The sequence below is a fragment of the Natrix helvetica genome, assembly GCF_964273705.1.
Source record: "Natrix helvetica genome assembly, chromosome: 1".
Lineage (NCBI taxonomy): Eukaryota > Metazoa > Chordata > Lepidosauria > Squamata > Natricidae > Natrix > Natrix helvetica.
In genome coordinates, this window is record NC_138548.1 from 115,446,299 (window position 1) to 115,466,531 (window position 20,233).

The 20,233-nt window shown below is 46.4% G+C and overlaps 1 protein-coding gene across 4 annotated transcripts in view; it reads right to left on the reverse strand.

The window, feature by feature from the left end:
* LOC309385089 (solute carrier family 9 member C1-like) overlaps positions 1–20,233 on the reverse strand; it is a 120,928-nt gene that overhangs the window by 42,123 nt on the left and 58,572 nt on the right. For all 4 annotated transcript variants that reach the window (XM_081939183.1, XM_081939184.1, XM_081939182.1 and 1 more), the window contains one exon: positions 2,005–2,193. In XM_081939183.1, the coding sequence (XP_081795309.1) occupies positions 2,005–2,193 (189 nt within the window). The remainder of the gene's footprint in view (positions 1–2,004; positions 2,194–20,233) is intronic.

The window sequence follows — 20,233 nt, forward strand, 5'->3', positions numbered from 1 at the left end:
CATAGCATCAGTCTCAGGCCCTGGCTCTGTAGGGCCTGACCACCTAGATTGCGGGGGTTGGGACATATGACCGGCCGTACCCAACGACCACGGCCCCGGTCTCCCAACCGGCGATAAGATCTCTGGCTACCCTCGTACCTGCCTTATTTTAATAAGAAATGCTGTTGACTTTCATGATCAGTTTTTGATTTTGCATTTTCTTTTAACACCTGCTTGTTTTTAGGTCTTGGAACTGTTTTGAGAAGACTACAGAGTGATTGTAAGGAAGGGCATTGGGGAATAAAGTTATGCAGCAAATTGGTTTGTAGAGTTCTGATGAATGACTATAAAAGGAAATATGTGTGCACTTACATGAAGATGGAAAGAGCAAATAAGAAATTATTTGGACGAGAACTGAGAAATTGGGAATATTCAAAAGAGAGCCTCTGATAAATTTGCTAAATGATAAAAAAGTATAGAGTGGATTTGCCAAAAATGAGTAGGTACCCCTAAAAAAATTAAATACAAAGAAATGATTTAATGTAACAGAAACCGGATCCATTCTGCTGTGGATTACTCAACCTGATAAGAATCATACTATGAGAGATGTAATTCCTTGAAATTCATTGTAATCCAATGTATTTAATTAAAAGAAAAGCTTATAGAAAAATCTTATCCTTTTTCAATTTAGAAAAAAAAAACCCATCCCATGATTTTTCTCTTTCTAGACAATTCTCTTCAACTATTCTCTTTCACTATTGGAACTAGCATTAAGTACAATAAAATAAAAAATAAGTATTGGAGAGCAGACAGCTTTATACAGCAAAACAAATGCATGGAAGATATTCTAAAATAAGGATTAAATGTTTGTAAGATAGCATTCTTCAGACTGGTACTTGGGTAAAAAATATGAAATACACTTCTTCAGAAAATAACATGGACATTGGAAAGTTAACGATAATTAAGTCTATTCATAGCAAAAGCATACAGTGTGCTTTCTTCCACTATGGACAGATAGACAGTCAGGTAAATACTGAAACACATAGATCAGTTTCAGATGACAAATAGAATTGAAGTGAGATAGAAAGGAAATGGTGAAAGCTCTAAAAATACTAATCTAACCAACAGGTCTTTGTATGTAGAGAAATGCAAACTAAATTTTGTAGACAAAGGGATGAAAAAATATGCAGAATCCCTGTAATTACCTCTACATTTAATGCTCTTATTAGTCAGTAAATTTATAGAAGGAGAAAAATAGTACAGGCAAAATTGAATTCTAAAATTGTATGCCGGTAAGAAGAAAAACATTCAGAATGTAAATGCAAGAGAAAGAAAAAAAAATCCAGACATGGGAAATATTCTCTTAAGGAGATCCTAAAGTAAAAATGTAATATATGAATGTGGCTTTCAAAATATGATTACACTTGATTTAAATCTACTTTTTTCCCTTACTAAGAGATGCAGACACATCTCATGAAATATGCATTTTTGCTTTTTTGTATTATTCATAAGTAGGAAAGTATAAAGTGTCACTAACCAAACTAGCCGGCTATCAGAAAATGAGTGATGACAATATTCTAATACTGTATAATATGCCTCTCAGAAACTAACACCCAACTGATAAACCAAAGCAGAAAACAAACGTCTTTATATCATTTCAGATTAAAACTCTCACGAATACTCAAGAGATATGAACAGATAATACTATCTTTTTATGGGCATTGTTTTCATGAAGTTTATAAGAAAGAGAAATACAGAGACTGTTGAGAAGCATATTCAGTGCCTCTTCATGTTCTGTGAATAAGATCTGGTAGTACATCTAGCCTTTCCAACTTATGGACTCCATAAGTGTTTGGTCTGCGCTCCCAAATTAGCAGAGAACACTTTAAATGAATTTAATTTAATTGAACAGTGAAACAATCCAATGATTGCAGTCAATAAGCATAAATAAACAATGGACTAAATGGAATTAGTCTGAAACAAACAAAAACCTCAATTTTTCAACAATAACATCATTATGTTTACCTTTAAGAGACGCAGAACTCTTACAACACGAAGAAACCGTAATACCCTGATACTATAAATAATAGCATACGTTGGGCTAATTGATTTAATGATATTGATAATTACAACATCAATAATTCCAATGATTATGATTAATACATCAAACTGGTTCCAATGATGATGGAAATAGTTCCTTCCCACTGCAGACATCTGTTAAAAACAATGCAATGTTACTAAATAGACAGACATTAAATGTAAATATCACGAGACTCATATTAAGTTATATATTTGTACTTGAAGTTACTGTACAATAAAAATTATCACATACATGTTATAACAGTAGGATACTAAATGTTACAGTTTACACTTTTAAGAGTGGACTCCTGTATCACTATATAATACCACAAATTATTATTTATAGAATTTATGTGCTGCCTAACTTCCAGCAACTCTAGGGAGTTTACAAATGATTTAAAACATGAGAAACATGACAAGAAAAAGAAGAAAAAAGGATAGAGATGACAGAATACCAATCTGAGTGGAAACAAATGGAAGCAATCTAAGTTAAAAGTAGACTCTAGTCATCCCTATCAAAGGGCAGATCTTCAGGTCCCTTTGAAACAGGGTGGGACGATTTTGGAGAAATCTTGTTCCAGAGTGCAAGCAATGCAACACAGAAGGTGCACTTCTGGAGTCCCAATAGATGGCATTAATTAAAGGAACCCAGACTGCATCAACCCTGCCACTTTGCTTTGGTCTGGCAGATACTATGGGAGATAAGCAGTCCCTCAAACTCATCCCAGATCACACCAGATATGCCAAGGCATCTCAGCCTAACTGCCCAGTTTAAGTCAAATGCGGAGTGGATCCGAATGATTTGATCTTCCAAATAGCCTAAATAATCCTCACAGAGACCCAACAGATATTCTGAGGAGTTTACCTATCCAATAGGAATCAGAACACCCAAAACAGAGCTGCTGGACAGTTATCAGAAGATGCAATAAGGGCAGAGAAATATTTATGTTTTGCCATCCTTACTACCACAAGATAATCCCTAATATAGGCTTTCATCCATATTTGATCAGACTCACAATGAGTCTTCCTCCAAAGGTGCTCCAGCCATCTTTTCAAGCACTACATCTCCAGAACTGCTCAATAAATGAAAGGACATATTGGGATTAGCACACAGGAAGAGGCCACATAGGAGCAATATAATCCATGGCTCCACCCATCCACCCATTCCAGGCAGTGAATAGACCTCATGCGAACCTCCCACTAGATCCTCAGGAAAAACCCAAGCCTGGATCCATCAATAACCTGTGTGGACCAATCAAACAAGACCTGTATTCCTACAGGGAGGAGTGGTACCAGTAAGGCAACAGACAACCAAACACTGATCTGTCCATAGCAACAAAATAATATTAAAGTCCTCCAGATCATACTTCAGTTGCCCTGAAACAAAACCAGATCTAGTGTGTGGCCTCCAGTAAGCATCAGGCCATCAATGATTAAGGGTAGGTCCGTGGTTGCAATGAAGGCAATGAATTCTGTCCTGGACTCAGTGTCACTGGGTGGCAGATTGAAATCTCTGAGCAACTTGGAATTGGGAGTTGTATTGCCATCCTATCTATGGAATTTAGCTCAGGCAAGGACAGTGCTCAGCAGGAAGGATAGTACACAGTGATGATTGTGTATTGACATCTCATATTGTTGTAAACACAGGATTAATGATGACATAAACTAATATCTGATAGTTCCAAAGGCAGCTTTTGTTCCAGGTAAACTTTTAACCAGAATTTTATTCCTCATTGAAAAAGATTGTTGGCTTACCTGAACGGTTGTTCTCTGAGCGCTGCGGGAGAGTCCAAGCATGGGTTAACACAGTCTAACTGCCCTAGGACTGAGTGAGTTTTTTCTGTTGACCACGCCTCCCTTTGCCTCGCACAAGTCAGTTTAAAAACGAAGATAGCTCCTACTGGACAGCCATTCCTCAGTCCATCCAAGACCATAGATCTGGTCTTACTTCAGACCCTGGGTGGGGTTGGACTCTCCCGCAGCGCCCAGAGAACGACCGTTCAGGTAAGCCAACGGTCTTTCTCCTGTGCGCTGCTTGGAGAGTCCAAGCATGGGACATACCCAAGCTATTGTGTCCCAGGGTGGGCAGAGTCCAGAGATTCCGTAGCGTCCACAACTTTCTGCAAAATCCGTCTTCCAAAGGAGGCTTCTGCGAGGCAAAGGTGTCAATTTTATAATTCTTGATAAACGCCGTGGGTGCAGCCCACGTGGCTGCTCTGCAAATATCAATGATGGAGACCTGGGTCGCCCATGCTGCTGAAGTAGCGGCGCTCCTCATTGAGTGCGCAGTCACTCTGCATGGTGCAACCTTGCCCTGATGTTCATAGGCAAGTTTGATGCAAGCCCGCAACCAACGCCCAATCGTGTGGGAGGACACCTTGCGGCCAAGCTACCCAGGATGAAAAGACACAAAGAAGGATTCGGAACAGCGAAATTCCTTGGTCCTCTTGGTATAAATGCGGACTGCCCTCCTCACGTCCAACTTATGCCAAAGTTTCTCCTGAGGGTGAACGGGATTAGGGCAAAAGTTGGGAAGAATCACTTCCTGGGATCTGTGGAAGTGAGTGTTGATTTCTGGAAGAAACGTGGGGTCAAGTCTCAATATGACCCTATCAGAATGTACGATACATAGGTCATCCCTTACGGCCAACGCAGCTAGTTCTGAAATCCTGCACGCCGAGGTAATGGCCACAAGAAAGGTAGTCTTAATAGTCAAATGATGGAGGCTTGCCTTCTGCATAGGCTCGAAGGGAGTCCCCGTCAGGGCCTTCAAAACTAACGGTAGATTCCAGGTCGGGTAACGATGAACCACCTGAGGACTGACGTTCACCGCGCCCCGCAGGAAACTCTTTACCTACAGATGTTGAGTTAGGGATTTAGAAGAGTTACAGGTGAAGATGGTGGACAGGGCCGCCACCTGTCTTTTGAGCGTGTTGGGCGCCAGTCCCCTGTCCAAACCCTCCTGGAGAAAGTCAAGTAATTGCGGCACTGAGGCCATAGTGTCCTTTACGCCATTCTTTTGGCACCAGCTCGAAAAGGCGGTCCACGTGGCTTCATATATTCTGTTAGTGGAAGGTCATCTGGACGCCTGAATGGTTTTGATGACCTTGTCTGACAGTTTTTCTTTCCTCAGGAGCTCCCCCTCAAGTGCCAAATGGCTAGTTGTAGCCATTGGGGGTCCGGGTGACTGATGGCCCCCTGGCTGAGGGAGATTTGCTCCTGAGGAATCCTCCACGGCTGATGAATGGAGAGGCTGACAAGGTCTGCGTACCAGGACCTCCTGGGCCAATGAAGTGCCACTAGAATTAATTCGGCTTTTTCCGACAGCAGTTTGGTCACTACGAGAGTGTCACGATGTTAAAAGGTTTGCTAGGCCTGAACTGCCTAAACTGACACTCAAGAGTTAAACTAAGAAAGCTTTATTGCGCAGGTCATAAAACAAAAAGTTCTTATCTGAAAGTGATTTATTGCGCATGCGTTTACACATTCCAGAACTAAATTCTTTTCTTCTTTGTTTGGCTGCCAGCTTGGCAGACGTAGCTTTCATTATCAAAATGTAACCATTAGTTATTTTCTGTTTCATTTACTTTTATTATTTTATTATTAAAGTTTGTTTATTAATCAGAATACTTTTAAAGACTTTTATTTTTCTCAATATCTCAAAAGATATGCGGAAGGGAATCAGCCACGGTCCATTGATCTCAGATTTCCCCAGGGCATTTTTTTTCCCTGACAACTTGGTAGCAGAGGATGGTTGTAGCTGAGATGGCTACAATTTATGGCTGTATTTTCCCTTCATGCTATCTAAAGATAACCGACTAAGCCTAATTAGCAATGTCGGAGAAAAAGAAAAAAAAGAAAAGGAAAGATGGGACGAGCACAGATGAATCAGCTTCCTCTGACAAGGAGGCCCCCTCGGACACAGAGAAGCAAGATCAAAACGTGCTTCAGGAGCAACAAAGTGCCGAGCCAAATGTGGGGGAAGGAGCTACAGGACGCGACATCCATGAAACGAGGTCAGTGGTTCCTCCTTCTAAAATATCTCCAGGAGATTATGAATTTTTGGGGGCCAAGCCAAAACTTCCCACTCTGCCAGAGCCACTCCATTCCCAGACCCTCGCAGATTATCAAACAATTGATGAATGGCAACTGTCGGCACAAAAAAAATCCTCCCACGCAGAAAGCAGATTTTATGAAATCCCCCCAGATGATGAGCAAGAAATGCAAAGCTATCTTGATCAAATAGAACATTTCGAAAGATATGCTAGGGAGGCGAGAGTGTGTTTTGAAGAGATAAGGCGAAGTAGGAGAAGCTCCCCCATTCCCAAAATGTCTGAGGACGCCATCTTGTCTTCAAAACAACAGCCTAAGACACACCCCACAGAGTTCATTGGTCAATCAGAACAAAGAGACATGTACACGTCACCGAGGTCATGTGGTCCCTTTGAGTCAACTGAACTTCCGCATACGTATAGAAAGGTGAGGCAGCCAAAAAGTGAAGCTGCACTGCCATCTGCTGGCGGAGAAAAATGATTACAGCAAAAGATGAAGCAGTTGGACCAGATTTTTAGAGATCTGTCTATGAGTTTTACAGAAGCCCAAGCTTTGCCCTCAAAGGATAAGTCTTCAACACCCCCTGGCGGTGCTGAATCCTCCCTAGATGGAAAAGGGCAAAGCCAAAGGCGAATTCGAGGAAGCCAATTTGATGTTGCCACGCAAAGGCCAATGATGCAACCCCAGCATCCCCTGGTTCAACAACCAGATTTGCAACCAGAGCAACAAATTGTTCCTCAGCAGGTATTCACAGTCACCCCCTTGACTGGTGAGTCCAAATTAAAGGAGTCAGGAGAGAATTATAAAGCCTGGGTCAGTGAATTTGCGCTCTTGCTTCGAAGAGAAGGCACATATTCCATGGTTTTTAATCCTCCCCGTCAATCCTGGACACCTGCGATAAGAGACCTCGAAAACAGAGCAATCACGACTTTACTCATGTCAATGGAAAATGAGATCCAAGGTATCTTTCCACCTGATGCAACTGCCCAAGAAATATGGGCTATTTTGGAAGATTGCTACAGGCCCGTTTCAATTGAATCCTCATGTTTGCTCATGTCTGAGTTCCATGGTTCGAAGTTGAAACCTGGTGAACGAATTGGTGGACATTTGACCAAACTGAAAAGAATGAGAAGTGAATTGAGACAAAATGGCCATGTAATCGATGATATCCAAATGATTAGCATCATCATTAACTCATTGAATTATGAATGGAAAGATGCTGTTGCAAAGATTAACTACGTGCCTATTGCTCAACGCACAGTTAACCACGTTTGCAGACTTTTAGTGGAAGACGAAGCTATCAGGTTAGCTACACCACATCTGCAACGGCCTCCAGCGTTAAAGGCTCCAGCCAGACGTCCCTTCCGAGGAAGAGGCTACGCTCCAAGGATGCCAAAATGCTACACCTGCAACCGTGTGGGACATGACACCCGGGATTGTCCCCAACGAGTTCCAGCTCCCGTCACGTACCAGCCCAGAGGAACAGATTCCAGAGGCAGAGGTAGAGGCGGAAGACAAGGCCGTCGTGGTCCAAGGCGTGATTCACAAGCTCCACTTGTGACACTGGCCATAACCAACGTTCCACAACCTGATCCAAAGTTCGACAGACGTCTTTTGTGGACTTTAGATAGTGGAGCAGCTGTGCACGTTACCCACAGAAGGAAACTTTTCACAGAGATGGGCGAACCAGAGCCCGAGTATCGAGAACTGTATTCCTTCACCAACCACACTTGCAAGGTTATGGGAAAAGGAACTCTTTACATTGAAGAGCTCGATACACACATCCCTGATGTTTATTACATACCTTCAGCAACCAGTAATTTGCTTAATCAAAGTCACTTGTCTAGAGATTTAAAGTTCCAGGTTCACCACCTCGAAAAAGCAAGTTACTTAGTTAAAGATGGTGATATTATTGCTGAAACTATGCTGATTGGTGGTGTTTATTACTTAAAGCCAAAGCCTAAAGGGCAAGCACAGGCAAGTATGCAAACTCCCAAAAGGCACAACGTAGACCCAGAGAGAGTTATCCCAGAGAGAGAAAACGTTACTGTGCCAAAGGCTCCTAAAGCCAACAAACAAAGAAAACAGAAACAGATTGCTCAGAGCAAGCCTGAGGGTCCTCATGAAACTGTTAATGTTGAGAATTCACTAACTGGTAAACCTTTGCATTCCAGGTGTATTCACAAGTGGCACAGAAGATTGGGGCATGCCAGTTTCCGTGTTCTTAGAAAGATGCCGGAGTTCGCAAAAGGTTTGGATCTAAAGGGGTGTAAGGTGTTTTTGGATTGTGCCGTTTGCAAAAAGGCTAAATCTAAGGCGGCTCCAATTCCAAAACACGCTACACGCCAGTCAACACGCATTTTTGATTTGGTACACACTGACATAGTGGGTCCTTTCCCACCAACACTTGGTGGCAGAAAGTATTTTTTAACAATTGTAGATAATCATTCTAGATATGGATTTGTATATCCTATGAGAGAGAAATCTGAGACCTTTCAGATCTTTAAAGACTTTGCAGCGTTTGTTTCTACACAATACCAAGTTCGCATCGCCAGAATCCAGAGTGACCGTGGTGCAGAATTCATGTCTCAGCGTTTCCAGGACTGGATGCGTAAGAATGGAATTCTTCATCAGACATCTGCTCCATATACACCGGCTCATAACGGAGTTGTAGAAAGAAGACAAGGGGTTCTACAAACCATGATGCGTTGTCTTCTAGAAGATGCCAATCTCAGTAACGCATACTGGGGTGAAGCAATCAAGTATGCAAATTACATTGTCAACCGTACTTGGAGCAGTGTAATCAATCAAACTCCTTTCTACATGCTGTATGGCTACAAGCCTGATCTCAAGAACCTCCACATTTTTGGTTCATATGCTATGGTGAACACTCCCTTAAGTCAAAGAAGAAAGGGAGGTACAGTAGCAAAGAGACTGAGATTTATGGGTATTGATGATAATTCAAAATGGTACAAATTCATTGATACTAAACATGTGATTGTCATTTCACAATCTGCAAATTTTGAGGAAGACATTGACTGGTCCAGGATTCATTCCAATGATCCTGAAGTTTATTTTCCTAAAGATGGTGTTCCAGATGCCACGCAGCCTGATGACAATTCGCAGGCAGATATTCCTTCTACCAGTTCTTCACAACCTGATGTTCCGTCTTCGCAAGCCGCGGATGCTGATGCTAGCGACGAACGTGAGGACGAGGATGATGATGAAGAAGAAGAAGAAGACTGGTCTGTTGCTCCTAGACGCTCCAAGAGGGTCACAAAAGGAATCCCTCCACAACGTTATTCATGGCAACTGACAAAGTCACCATTACCTTTGATTTGCAACGTTACTCTTCCTCCAGAGACATTCACACAAATCAAACAGCTTCCTGATTCAGAACAAGACAAGTGGTATGATGCAATGCAGGATGAAATGGACAGTTTAAAGAAACTTAATGTATTCACACCTGCAAAACCTCCAGCAAACAAGAAAGTCATTGGCACCCGATGGGTCTACAGAATCAAGAAGAAACCGAATGGTGAGTCTTTATACAAAGCCAGACTTGTAGCTCAGGGTTTCGCTCAACGTTATCCTGAGGACTACACAAACACTTACTCACCAACAGTAAGAACTGAAAGTGTAAAAATTGCTTTAACCACTGCAACTATTCTTGGTTTAGAAGTTTTTCAATTTGATGTGGACACAGCTTATCTACATGCAGACCTAGATGAAGAGATCTACGTGAGAAGCCCTCCAGGATTCCGAAAGCAAGAAGGGGATACCTGGTTCCTGAACAAAAGTCTTTATGGTCTGAAACAGTCAGGTTTAATGTGGTATTTATGTCTTACTGACAAACTAAATTCAATGGGCTTTATTAAGTCCGAAACTGATGAATGCGTGTTCACAAAAAGATCTAACAATGCATATGAGATAATTCTTGTTTATGTTGATGATATTGTTTATATTGGTCCAAATAAGAAAATGAGTGAGATTTTTGCTAAGAGTTTGCAGAGATACTTCACACTAAAATCTTTAGGACACATTAGCACTTATTTAGGTGTTCAAATTGAAAAGACACAGAAGGGGTTTAGTCTTTCACAAGAAGAGAAAATTGACCACATTCTACATCATTGCAACATGAAAGATGCTAGCACAACAAAGACACCCATGCAAACAGATTTTCACAACTTAACACATGAACCAAGTCCTGAGTTCGAGGATCAAACACTTTATCGTTCAGTCATTGGTTCACTATTATACATTAGTAGTTGGACCAGATCTGACATCGCACTTAGTGTTAATCTTTTATCACGACACGTAGGTAAGGCAACACAATTTCATTGGTCATGCATTAAGAAGTTGTTGAAATACCTGAAACACACTAAACACATGAAGTTATTGCTAGAACCAACACACACTGATCAACCAAAGTTGATTTGTTTTTCTGATTCCGACTGGGCGAGCGACAAGAAGTCACGCAAAAGCACTTCTGGTTACATGATGTTCCTAAATGGTTGTCCTGTTTACTGGCAAGTGAGAAAACAGAGTTTTGTTTCATGTTCATCTACTGAAGCTGAATATGCTTGTGTTTCAGATGCTTGTAATTCTCTAACGTGGTTTGATGCTTTGATCACAGATATCTGGACACGTCCGATTCGACGAATCACCGTGATGGAAGATAATGTATCTGTGGTTTATATTTCTGAGTCACATTTCACAGGTTCTAGGTCCAGACACATTGACATTCGTTATCAAAACACAAAGCAATTAGTTAAGCAAGGTTTTGTTAAATTGCAATATGTTTCTACACATGATTAGATCGCAGACATGCTTAACAAACCACTTGCCGCAAATCAACACGAATATCTGCGAAAGAAGATGTGCCTTAATTGATGATTTGATGACGTCAGCCCAGACTAGCAAAAGAAAGGGTGTCACGATGTTAAAAGGTTTGCTAGGCCTGAACTGCCTAAACTGACACTCAAGAGTTAAACTAAGAAAGCTTTATTGCGCAGGTCATAAAACAAAAAGTTCTTATCTGAAAGTGATTTATTGCGCATGCGTTTACACATTCCAGAACTAAATTCTTTTCTTCTTTGTTTGGCTGCCAGCTTGGCAGACGTAGCTTTCATTATCAAAGTGTAACCATTAGTTATTTTCTGTTTCATTTACTTTTATTATTTTATTATTAAAGTTTGTTTATTAATTAGAATACTTTTAAAGACTTTTATTTTTCTCAATATCTCAAAAGATATGCGGAAGGGAATCAGCCACGGTCCATTGATCTCAGATTTCCCCAGGGCATGAGTGGAAGGGGGGGGATGCGTACAGAAGTCCTGAGGGCCAACAGCTCCTCAGTGCATCGTCCCTTCCGCTAGCGGCGAATGGTAACGAGAGAAGAAGCGGGGCAGATGTGTGTTTGTGTGGGTGGCAAAAAGGTCTACTTGCGGTTTGCTGAATCTCCTCACAATCTGGCTGAAGATGTCCAGATGTAGCCGCCATTCGGAGTGGTCGATTGTCTGCCGTCTCAGCCAATCCGCTTCCTGATTGCTTGTTCCCGATATGTGGTCCGCTCTTATGGACGCCAGATGTCGCTCCGCCCAGCTGTACAGGGACTCCGCCTCCCGCATGAGATTCTTGGAGTGCGTGCCACCTTGCCTGTTGATGTGGGCCTTTGTGGCTACATTGTCTGTTAGCAACAGGACATGATGACCCACAATCTGAGAAGCGAACTGATGTAACGCGAGGCAGGCCGCCCTCAGTTCTAGCCAGTTTCTGCTGTGGCCCGCCTCCCTCTGTGTCCACTTGCCCTGGGCAAGCCGGCCTTGGCAGTGTGCCCCCCAACCCTGCAGGCTGCCGTTGGTTGTTACGACCAGCCTTTCGGGTTCCTTGAAGAAGCACCCTTTCTTTACTGCCGCTGTCCTCCACCAAGCTAGGGATCGAACCACCTTTGGCATTAGGGTTACGCACCGCGGCGAGTTGCTTGTCTTTGCCCTCTGCATTGGCAGGAGGACCCACTGTAGTTCTTTGGCGTGTAGGCCCGCCCAGGGAACCACCTTCAGGCAGGATATCATTATGCCTAGGAGTTGGGATAGATGTAAGATCGGCACTGACTTGGACCTTCTGCATAGGCGGAGTTTGTTCTGAAGGTTTGTCATTCTGTCCGGGGACAGGAATACCTGGCAAGACACGGAGTCTATGATGGCGCCGAGATGTTGGATGCGGGTGGTCGGTTCCAGGTGGCTCTTCTGTAGATTCACTGAGAACCCGTGGTGTTGCAGGGTTCGTATGGTCATCTGAAAGTCCCTTCTGGCCTGGCTCTGGTTGGAGGAGTGTATGATGATGTCGTCTAGATAACACTCTAGATGAATCGGATGCTTCCGAAGGTGAGCTGCCACCACTGCCAGTATCTTTGTGAAGGTCCTGGGGGCGGACGAGAGGCCGAAGGGCAGAGCCCTGTACTGGTAGTGCCTCCCGTCGTAGTAGAACCTCAGGAACCTCCTGTGGGCAGCGTGAATGGGGACGTGCAGGTAGGCCTCCCTCAAATCTATAGATGTGAGCAGGTCTCCCTGTCTTGCACATTCTAGGATGGAGTGGAGGGACTGCATCTTGAATCGTTTGTAGGCCAGATGTTGATTTAAGCACTTTAGATCCAAGATAGCCCTCCACCCTCCTGAGTTCTTCGGGACCAGGAAGAGGATGGAGTAAAACCCCTGCTTTTCCTGGTCCTTTGGAACGGGTTCTATGGCCCTTATGCTTAGCAGATGAAGGATTTCCTTCTGCATGGGGTCCCTCTTTTGGGAATTCTTGGGGGTCGGGTAATGGACGAACTTCCATTGTGGAAAGGATAGGAACTCTAACACTAGGCCCCTCCTGATTGTGTTGAGGACCCAGTTGTCTGAGGTTATCTCCTCCCACCTGTCGGCGTATATCTGGAGCTGACCCCCTATGGGAGGAACACTGTGGTGGTCACTTCCTCCTGCGGAATTGACGGGAGTTGGCGCCTCCTCGAAAGGGCTTTCGAAAGGAGTGCTGTTGTTGTGGCCTTCCCCTCGACCCATAGGAGGATCTGTCCTGGCCCCTATTCCCTGACTGTGGGTAGGGCCTCTGGTAGGAAGTCAAGGAACTGGAAGCCTTCCATGCTTCCGCGCGCTTTCGCTTCGAGGCTGCTGGACGAATTTGACGATCTGAAGGCTGCAGCTGCAATGTGGTGAGATGGAAACGCTCCCCGATTCCCCCTCTGATTGTTTAATGAAGGATTGACAGCTTTTTAAAGATTTTCAATCTGTTCCTGGGAAGTGCGATTGGAGGGAGTGGAATTCCCCCCCCCCCTTGGAAAAGCGGCTTTGGACTGCTCTCTGCCCTCAGAGGAGGAGGGGGAGAGCTCTAGAATGGAATCACACTCATAGCAAGCAAGCAGATGAATACCCTGCTGCAATTGTGAAAGAGAAGTTATGATCTGTTCTTTTTGAAAACTTTGAAAACTTTTGATTTGTTGCCTTCTGATCCCGTGCTGGCAAGGCAAGATGGCATACTTCCGCTGTCTTTATGCACTTTGAAATTTGACTCCACCCATAGAACTTGCTGGCATTTGGTCTTTGTCTCCGTGACACCCAGAAATACCTCTTGATATACTGTACCCTGGACTTGGAGTAATGGATTTTATTGTCTGGATTTGAACTATAGAAAAGGTCCCTATTATTGTCTGGACTGCCTGTCTCGTGATCTCTCTTGGCTATCCCCTTTTCATAGTTGCCATTTCATCCTATGGACACAGACACCTCTGAGTTTCTCTTTACTAAAATGGCACCGAAAAGACCCCCACCTGGGAAACCAGGCTTTGCTGGCTCTGCTCCAACATCCTCAACGTCCAGCCCCAGTGGACAACAGACATTAACATCTTTACTACAACCCAAAGCCCCTGAGGAGGACCTAACTCACCAGTTGCTTCAAAAGTTCTTAAAGGGGCAGGAGGACTTGAAAAACCAACTGAAAGAAATGAATGAACAGCTCAGAGAGAACCAAAACCGAACGGCTCAAAACTCACAGAGACTGGAACTTTTAGAGGAGGGGACAGCTGAGATGAGGGGGGAGGTGAGGGGGGTCCAGAGAGGAAACCAAAAACTTGAGAACCATCAGATAAAAATGGAATTTGAAAGGATGTCTTTTTTCCTTAGATTTCAAAGTGTAATTGAGGCTGATGATGAAGATTTGAGGGAAATTATGACAAACCTACTCGCTGAATATATCAAAAAAGACAGACAGCAGTTGGGATGGGATATTGACCTGGTCTATAGAGTTAATTCAGCTTATGCTAGAACACACAATGTTCCAAGAGAGGTTCACATTAAATTTCTTAAAAAGACTACAAGAGATGAGATTCACTGTTCCTCAGATATCCGGGTGTGAGTCCCTTGGTGTGAAATGGGGCCCAGGGAGGCAGTTGGGTTTGCTGATTGTATACTTGGCTCCTCGCTATACATCAGCAGCCCTGCCCGAGCTCCTCGAGCTGATCTCGGAGACGGCGGTTGAGATCCCCAGGCTTGTGGTTGTGGGGGATTTCAACCTGCCGTCGACGGGAGCAGCGTCTGAGGTGGCTCGGGAGTTCATGGCTTCCATGACAGCCATGGGCCTGACCCAGTTAATTCAGGGCCCCACACACGAAGGTGGCCACACATTGGACCTTGTTTTTGTATCTGAGCAGTGGACGAGTGATCTGGGTATAGGGGACTTTGTTGTTACACCCCTGTCATGGTCAGATCACTCATGTCTCCGGCTGGACTTCCCTGGCGCTACCCCCCACCGCGAGGAGGCGGGACCAGATGGTCCAAGCTGGTACCGCCCCAAGCACCTGATGGAGCCGGATAGGTTCCAGACGGAGCTTGGGCCATTACCTGTAGCCCTGACCCGCGCTCGGTCAGAGGACCTAGCGGCCGCCTGGAATAGGGCGGCGGCTGGGGCCTTGGACCGGGTTGCGCCTTTGCGACCTCTCCTGCGGCAGCGACCCACCCGGGCTCCTTGGTATACCGAGGAGCTGAGGGTGATGAAGCGCCATAGGAGACGTCTAGAGAGCAGGTGGAGGTCCTCACGCTCCGAATCTGATCGAACACAGGTAAGAGCCTACTTACGGACCTACCTTGTGGCATTAAGGGCGGCCAAACGTAGATATTGCGCTGCTCTTATTGCGTCCGCGGATAACCGCCCTGCCGCCCTGTTTAGGGTGACCCGCTCCCTCTTGTCACAGAGGACGCAGGGGGCACCCTTGCAGGGCAGAGCAGAGGAGTTTGGGGAATATCTGCAGGATAAAGTCGCTCAGATCCGGAGCGGATGGGCCCCCCTCAGTGGACCGGACGGGCCACCAACAGCGAGTCTTGTGAGACCATCCTGGGAGGAGTTTGATTCTGTTGCCCCCGAGGATTTGGATAGGTTGCGTGGACGGCTGCGACCCACCACATGTTTAATGGACCCGTGTCCCTCCTGGTTGGTACTGGCATCTTGGGAGGTGACCCGAGGCTGGCTTCTGGGCCTGGTGAATGCCTCATTGGGTGAGGGATCCTTACCAACCGCCTTGAAGGAGGCGGTGGTGAGGCCCTTACTTAAGAGGCCTTCACTCGACCCAATGGAGCTAGCTAACTATCGTCCAGTCTCCAACCTTCCGTTTCTAGCGAAGGTTGTTGAGAATGTGGTGGCGCAGCAGTTTCCACGACACCTTGACGAATCCGAGTATCTAGACTCATGCCAGTCCGGCTTCCGACCCGGGCACAGCACAGAGACAGCCTTGGTCGCGTTGGTTGATGATCTCTGGAGGGCCAGAGATAGAGGTTGTTCCTCTATCCTGGTCCTATTAGACCTCTCGGCGGCTTTTGATACCATCGACCATGGTATCCTATTGTGCCGGTTGGAGGGGATAGGAGTCGGAGGTACCGTTTTGCGGTGGTTCGGCTCCTACCTCTCCGACCGGAGGCAATGTGTGTTGACAGGGGGACAGAGGTCGACCCCGAGGCCACTCACTTGTGGAGTGCCACAGGGGTCGGTCCTCTCGCCTCTCCTGTTCAACACATATGTGAAGCCGCTGGGTGAGATCATCCGTGGTTTTGGGGTTGAGTATCACCTCTACGCTGATGATACTCAGCTGTATATTTCAACCCCAAACCACCCCAACGAGGCTGTCGAAGTGATGTCCCGGTGCTTGGAAGCCGTCGGGGTCTAGATGGGGGACAACAGACTTAAACTCAACCCCTCCAAGACCGAGTGGCTGTGGCTACCGGCACCTCGGTTCAGCCAGCTGATTCCATCGCTGGCCATAGGGGGCGAACAATTGCCCCCTGTGGAATGGGCGCGCAATTTGGGCGTCCTCCTTGATGCCCGGCTGTCAATGGATGACCATGTGGCAGCCGTGGCGAGGGGGGCGTTCCACCAAGTTCGCCTGGTGCGCCAATTGCGCCCCCTACTGGACCGGGATGCCCTACGCACGGTCACTCATGCGCTGGTGACGTCCCGCCTGGATTACTGCAACGCTCTCTACATGGGGCTGCCCTTGGGACGCGCCCGGAGACTGCAGTTAGTTCAGAACGCAGCCGCGCGGGCTGTGATGGGGAGTACGAGGTACTCCCACGTAACACCTCTCCTGCGCGAGCTGCACTGGCTACCTGTGGTTTTTCGGGTGCGTTTCAAGGTGCTGATTACCATCTTTAAAGCGCTCCATGGCACGGGACCTAGTTACTTGCGGGATCGCATCCTCCCACATACATCCCTGCGGCCAATTCGCTCACACAGGGAGGGACTTCTCCTGGTGCCGTCCACTAGGCACTTGGCACGGGCGACACCAAGGAGTAGGGCCTTCTCTGTGATGGGCCCAACCCTCTGGAATGACCTCCCCCCCGACATTAGAACCACTTCTGACCTCCGCTCCTTCCGGCAAAAATTGAAGACTCACCTGTTCCGATTAGCAGGCCTGGCATAATTACAACTGTCCCTCCTGGCAAATGTATTATTATCTGGTTATCTTAGGGGTTTTTAAATTTGTTGTGTCTGTTTTAGGGATTTAAAACTTATATTTATATCAGCTTTGTACAGTTCTTTTACTTGCATTTTAACCTCCTCCAAACTGTACATATTTAACTTTTTATTGTATTTTGTGATATTCTCTATGGACTGTACACCGCCCCGAGTCCCTTCTGGGAGAGGGGGCGGTCTAGAAGCACCAAATATAAATAAATATAAATAAATAAATAGATTCTGAGTGCACAAAGGGGGCAAATATTAAAATACAAGGATAGAGAGATAGTCATCCTGAAACAAATCCCAAAGAAAGTTAGAGATAAAAGAAAAAATTATTCGCTCTTAGCGAAGAAACTATTTGAGAAAGGGGTTTGGTTCCGGTGGCTGCTGCCAGAAGGCATGCTGGTATTATGGGAGGGCAGTAGAATCAGAATTAATACAACTATGGAGGTGGAGGCCTTTATGGAAAAAAACAAAGCTCTCCTAGATAAAGCTGATGACACTACACAAGACACACAAGACACGGGAGGTGCCGGAACTTTGCTGGTGGGGAGGGGGGAAGAGGCAACATTGAGAAAACTTAGATCACAAAAGTGAGTTAGAAAAACAATGCAATTGCTGATACAGGGAATTTTTTCTGTTTGATATAAAATAGATTGAAATTATTGGAAGATATAAGGTAAAAATATGCTGTCAAAAAATTGCTAAGTAGTAATTACCTAATGTATTAACAAGTGAAAGTTATGAGAACCAGGGGGAGTGCCATTTCCTGCATAATGTAGCTGTCATAATTTGTAATCTTACCCATTACCCTTCTTCCTAAAAATTTTGTAAAACCAAGGAACTGGAAGCCTGAGTGGTTTCCTGTACTCGAAAGGACTGCTTCCTAAAGGAGCCCGAACCTTTCCGCTCATTCTTTCTAAGCGTGGCTGGAAGGATCTTTCGTTTGTCTTTTGTTTCAATGACAAACTTGTCCAGGGCCTCCCCGAAGAGCTGTCCCCCCTTGAAGGGGGCGGAAGCAAGCTTCCATTTGGCTTTCATGTCCGCCTGCCAGTGGCGAAGCCACAGTAGGCGGCGCAAAGTGATATTAGGTGCCAGCGCCCTAGATGCGAACTTAGCCACATTGAACAAGGCATCCGCTGAATACTCTACTGCTGTGATTATTTTGTTAATGTCGTGCCGCCACTGGGATCCCCCGGCAGGAGGCTTAGATCTTAATTGTCTCAACCAGAGGGCGGATGCTCTGGTAAAGAAGGATGCCGAGGTGGATGCTCTGATGGCCCAGGCAGCCGCCTGGTGAGTCTTGTGGCATGCTTTTTCTGAGCGTTTATCCTCCGCTTTAAGACCTTCCAAGAGGTCTGCTGGTAAGTTCGAATTAGAGGTCAGAGAGACCACCGGAGCATCCACCTCGGGAAACTTCAAGACTTCTTCCATTTTGCTTTCCACAGCATACAAGGTCTTGTCACCCCCTCCGGGATTGGTCAGGGTACCTGGCTGGACCCACTGTCTTTGGACCACGTCCATAAACAGGTCAGGGACTGGGATCAACTCCTGAGTAGGAGCTGTCTCCTTGAACAGACCCTCCTTGTGGTCCTTAGTCGCCACCAAGGGGGCGGTCGTGGATTTAGGGGCAGGACCAAAATCGGTAGCTGCTCTGGCTTGTGCAGAATGCATTTAAAGAGAGATGGTTTAAATAGACCAGTGAAGGCTGGTTTATCAGGAGGAAGATCCTCATCCTCTGATAATTCAAAATCATCTATCTCACCCTCCTCCCAGGTAGATTCCTCAGTGGCCACTGAGGTGCCCGGAGAAGGTGGGGCCTGGTCAGCTACCGGGGCTGAGGAAGCCTTAGGCCTAGGCGTGCTAGCAGGCCGGGTCTCCTTTTGCTTGATACCCTCTGCTATACCCTGGGAGATAGCTTTAGTTATTATCTCCCTCATTTCGGCTGACAGGGCTGGACCCTTGTCTTCTCTGGACCTAGAAGTGGCAGGGGCTGAATGCCTCCTGGCCCTCCTGAAATTGGAGCCTTCCTCCGCCGGAAGGGCTTCCTGGAAGGGCTCCAGGTCCTCCCTGACAGATGAACTGGGTGAGTCAGGGTAGCCCCATGAAGCATCAGGGGAGGAGTCCCTTGAAATTTCTCCCACTGACAGGGGTGATCTATCCCCTCGAGGGGAATCTGGCTCCCTCTCACCCCTTTGGACTGGGGGTGGCTCAGGTGTGGTCTCCCCCCGGTCAGGTGAATGCTCGAGCCTGTGAGACTTAGGGGACCTTTGCTTGCGGGGCCCCTCATGTTTATCAGGAGATGCCTTCCTGGTGGTGCCCCTCCCTGTTCTACCCCCTTTGGGGGGGATCTATCCTGCTTCGCTTATGAGGGGGCCCAGCCTGCATCTCCTGCGCGCCCAGATTCTCATCTGCCATACTGGCCTGCGTGGTATTAGCAGAGTCAGCAAAGTGGGGCGGGAATCGCTGAAGGGTCGCCAGCCAGCCGGTCAAAAAGCGCCCGCAGCTACAGTGGTGAGGCAGGGAACGGCTGAGGCCAAAATCCCCCTCACTTTCAAACCACCACAGGGAAGATCAGAGGTTCACTATCTGGGCCTTGCTGGTGCCCCAGACAAGGCCGCAATTCGTCGGGGCTGTTCACGACGCCGAAGGAATGCCAGGGACCTCCGTGCGGCTCTATCCCTCCTCGGACTGCAACGCAGGCGCCTTAAAATGGCCACCGCTGCGCGCCCACCTTCACTTGCAGTTTCGACCGTTGGTTTGCGGCAAAAAGCGCGTGAAAACCTTCAAAATGGCCGGTGCTGTTGCTGGTCAGAGGAGATTGCCGTCGCCGCCGTCGCCAAAGCACCCGATCGCTTTGCGCGGTCTTGTATTGCCCGGTATTTCAAAACGCAGTCGGAAAGCCTCCCGCCGCTGCTCCGCTTGCCGGCAGCCGCCGGGCAAGCCAATTAACCTGCTCGCGCCTCCGGGAGTCAGCTGGTCAATCGCACAGCCAGCAACTCGGAACGGCCTGAAAGGAACCGTCCGAGCTGGCTAGCCAAGCTCTAAGAGCCTGGACTTGGTAATCCAAACGAAATTCTTCTGTTACTTGTTGGGGAGCCTAAGCTAACTGCTCTAGGAC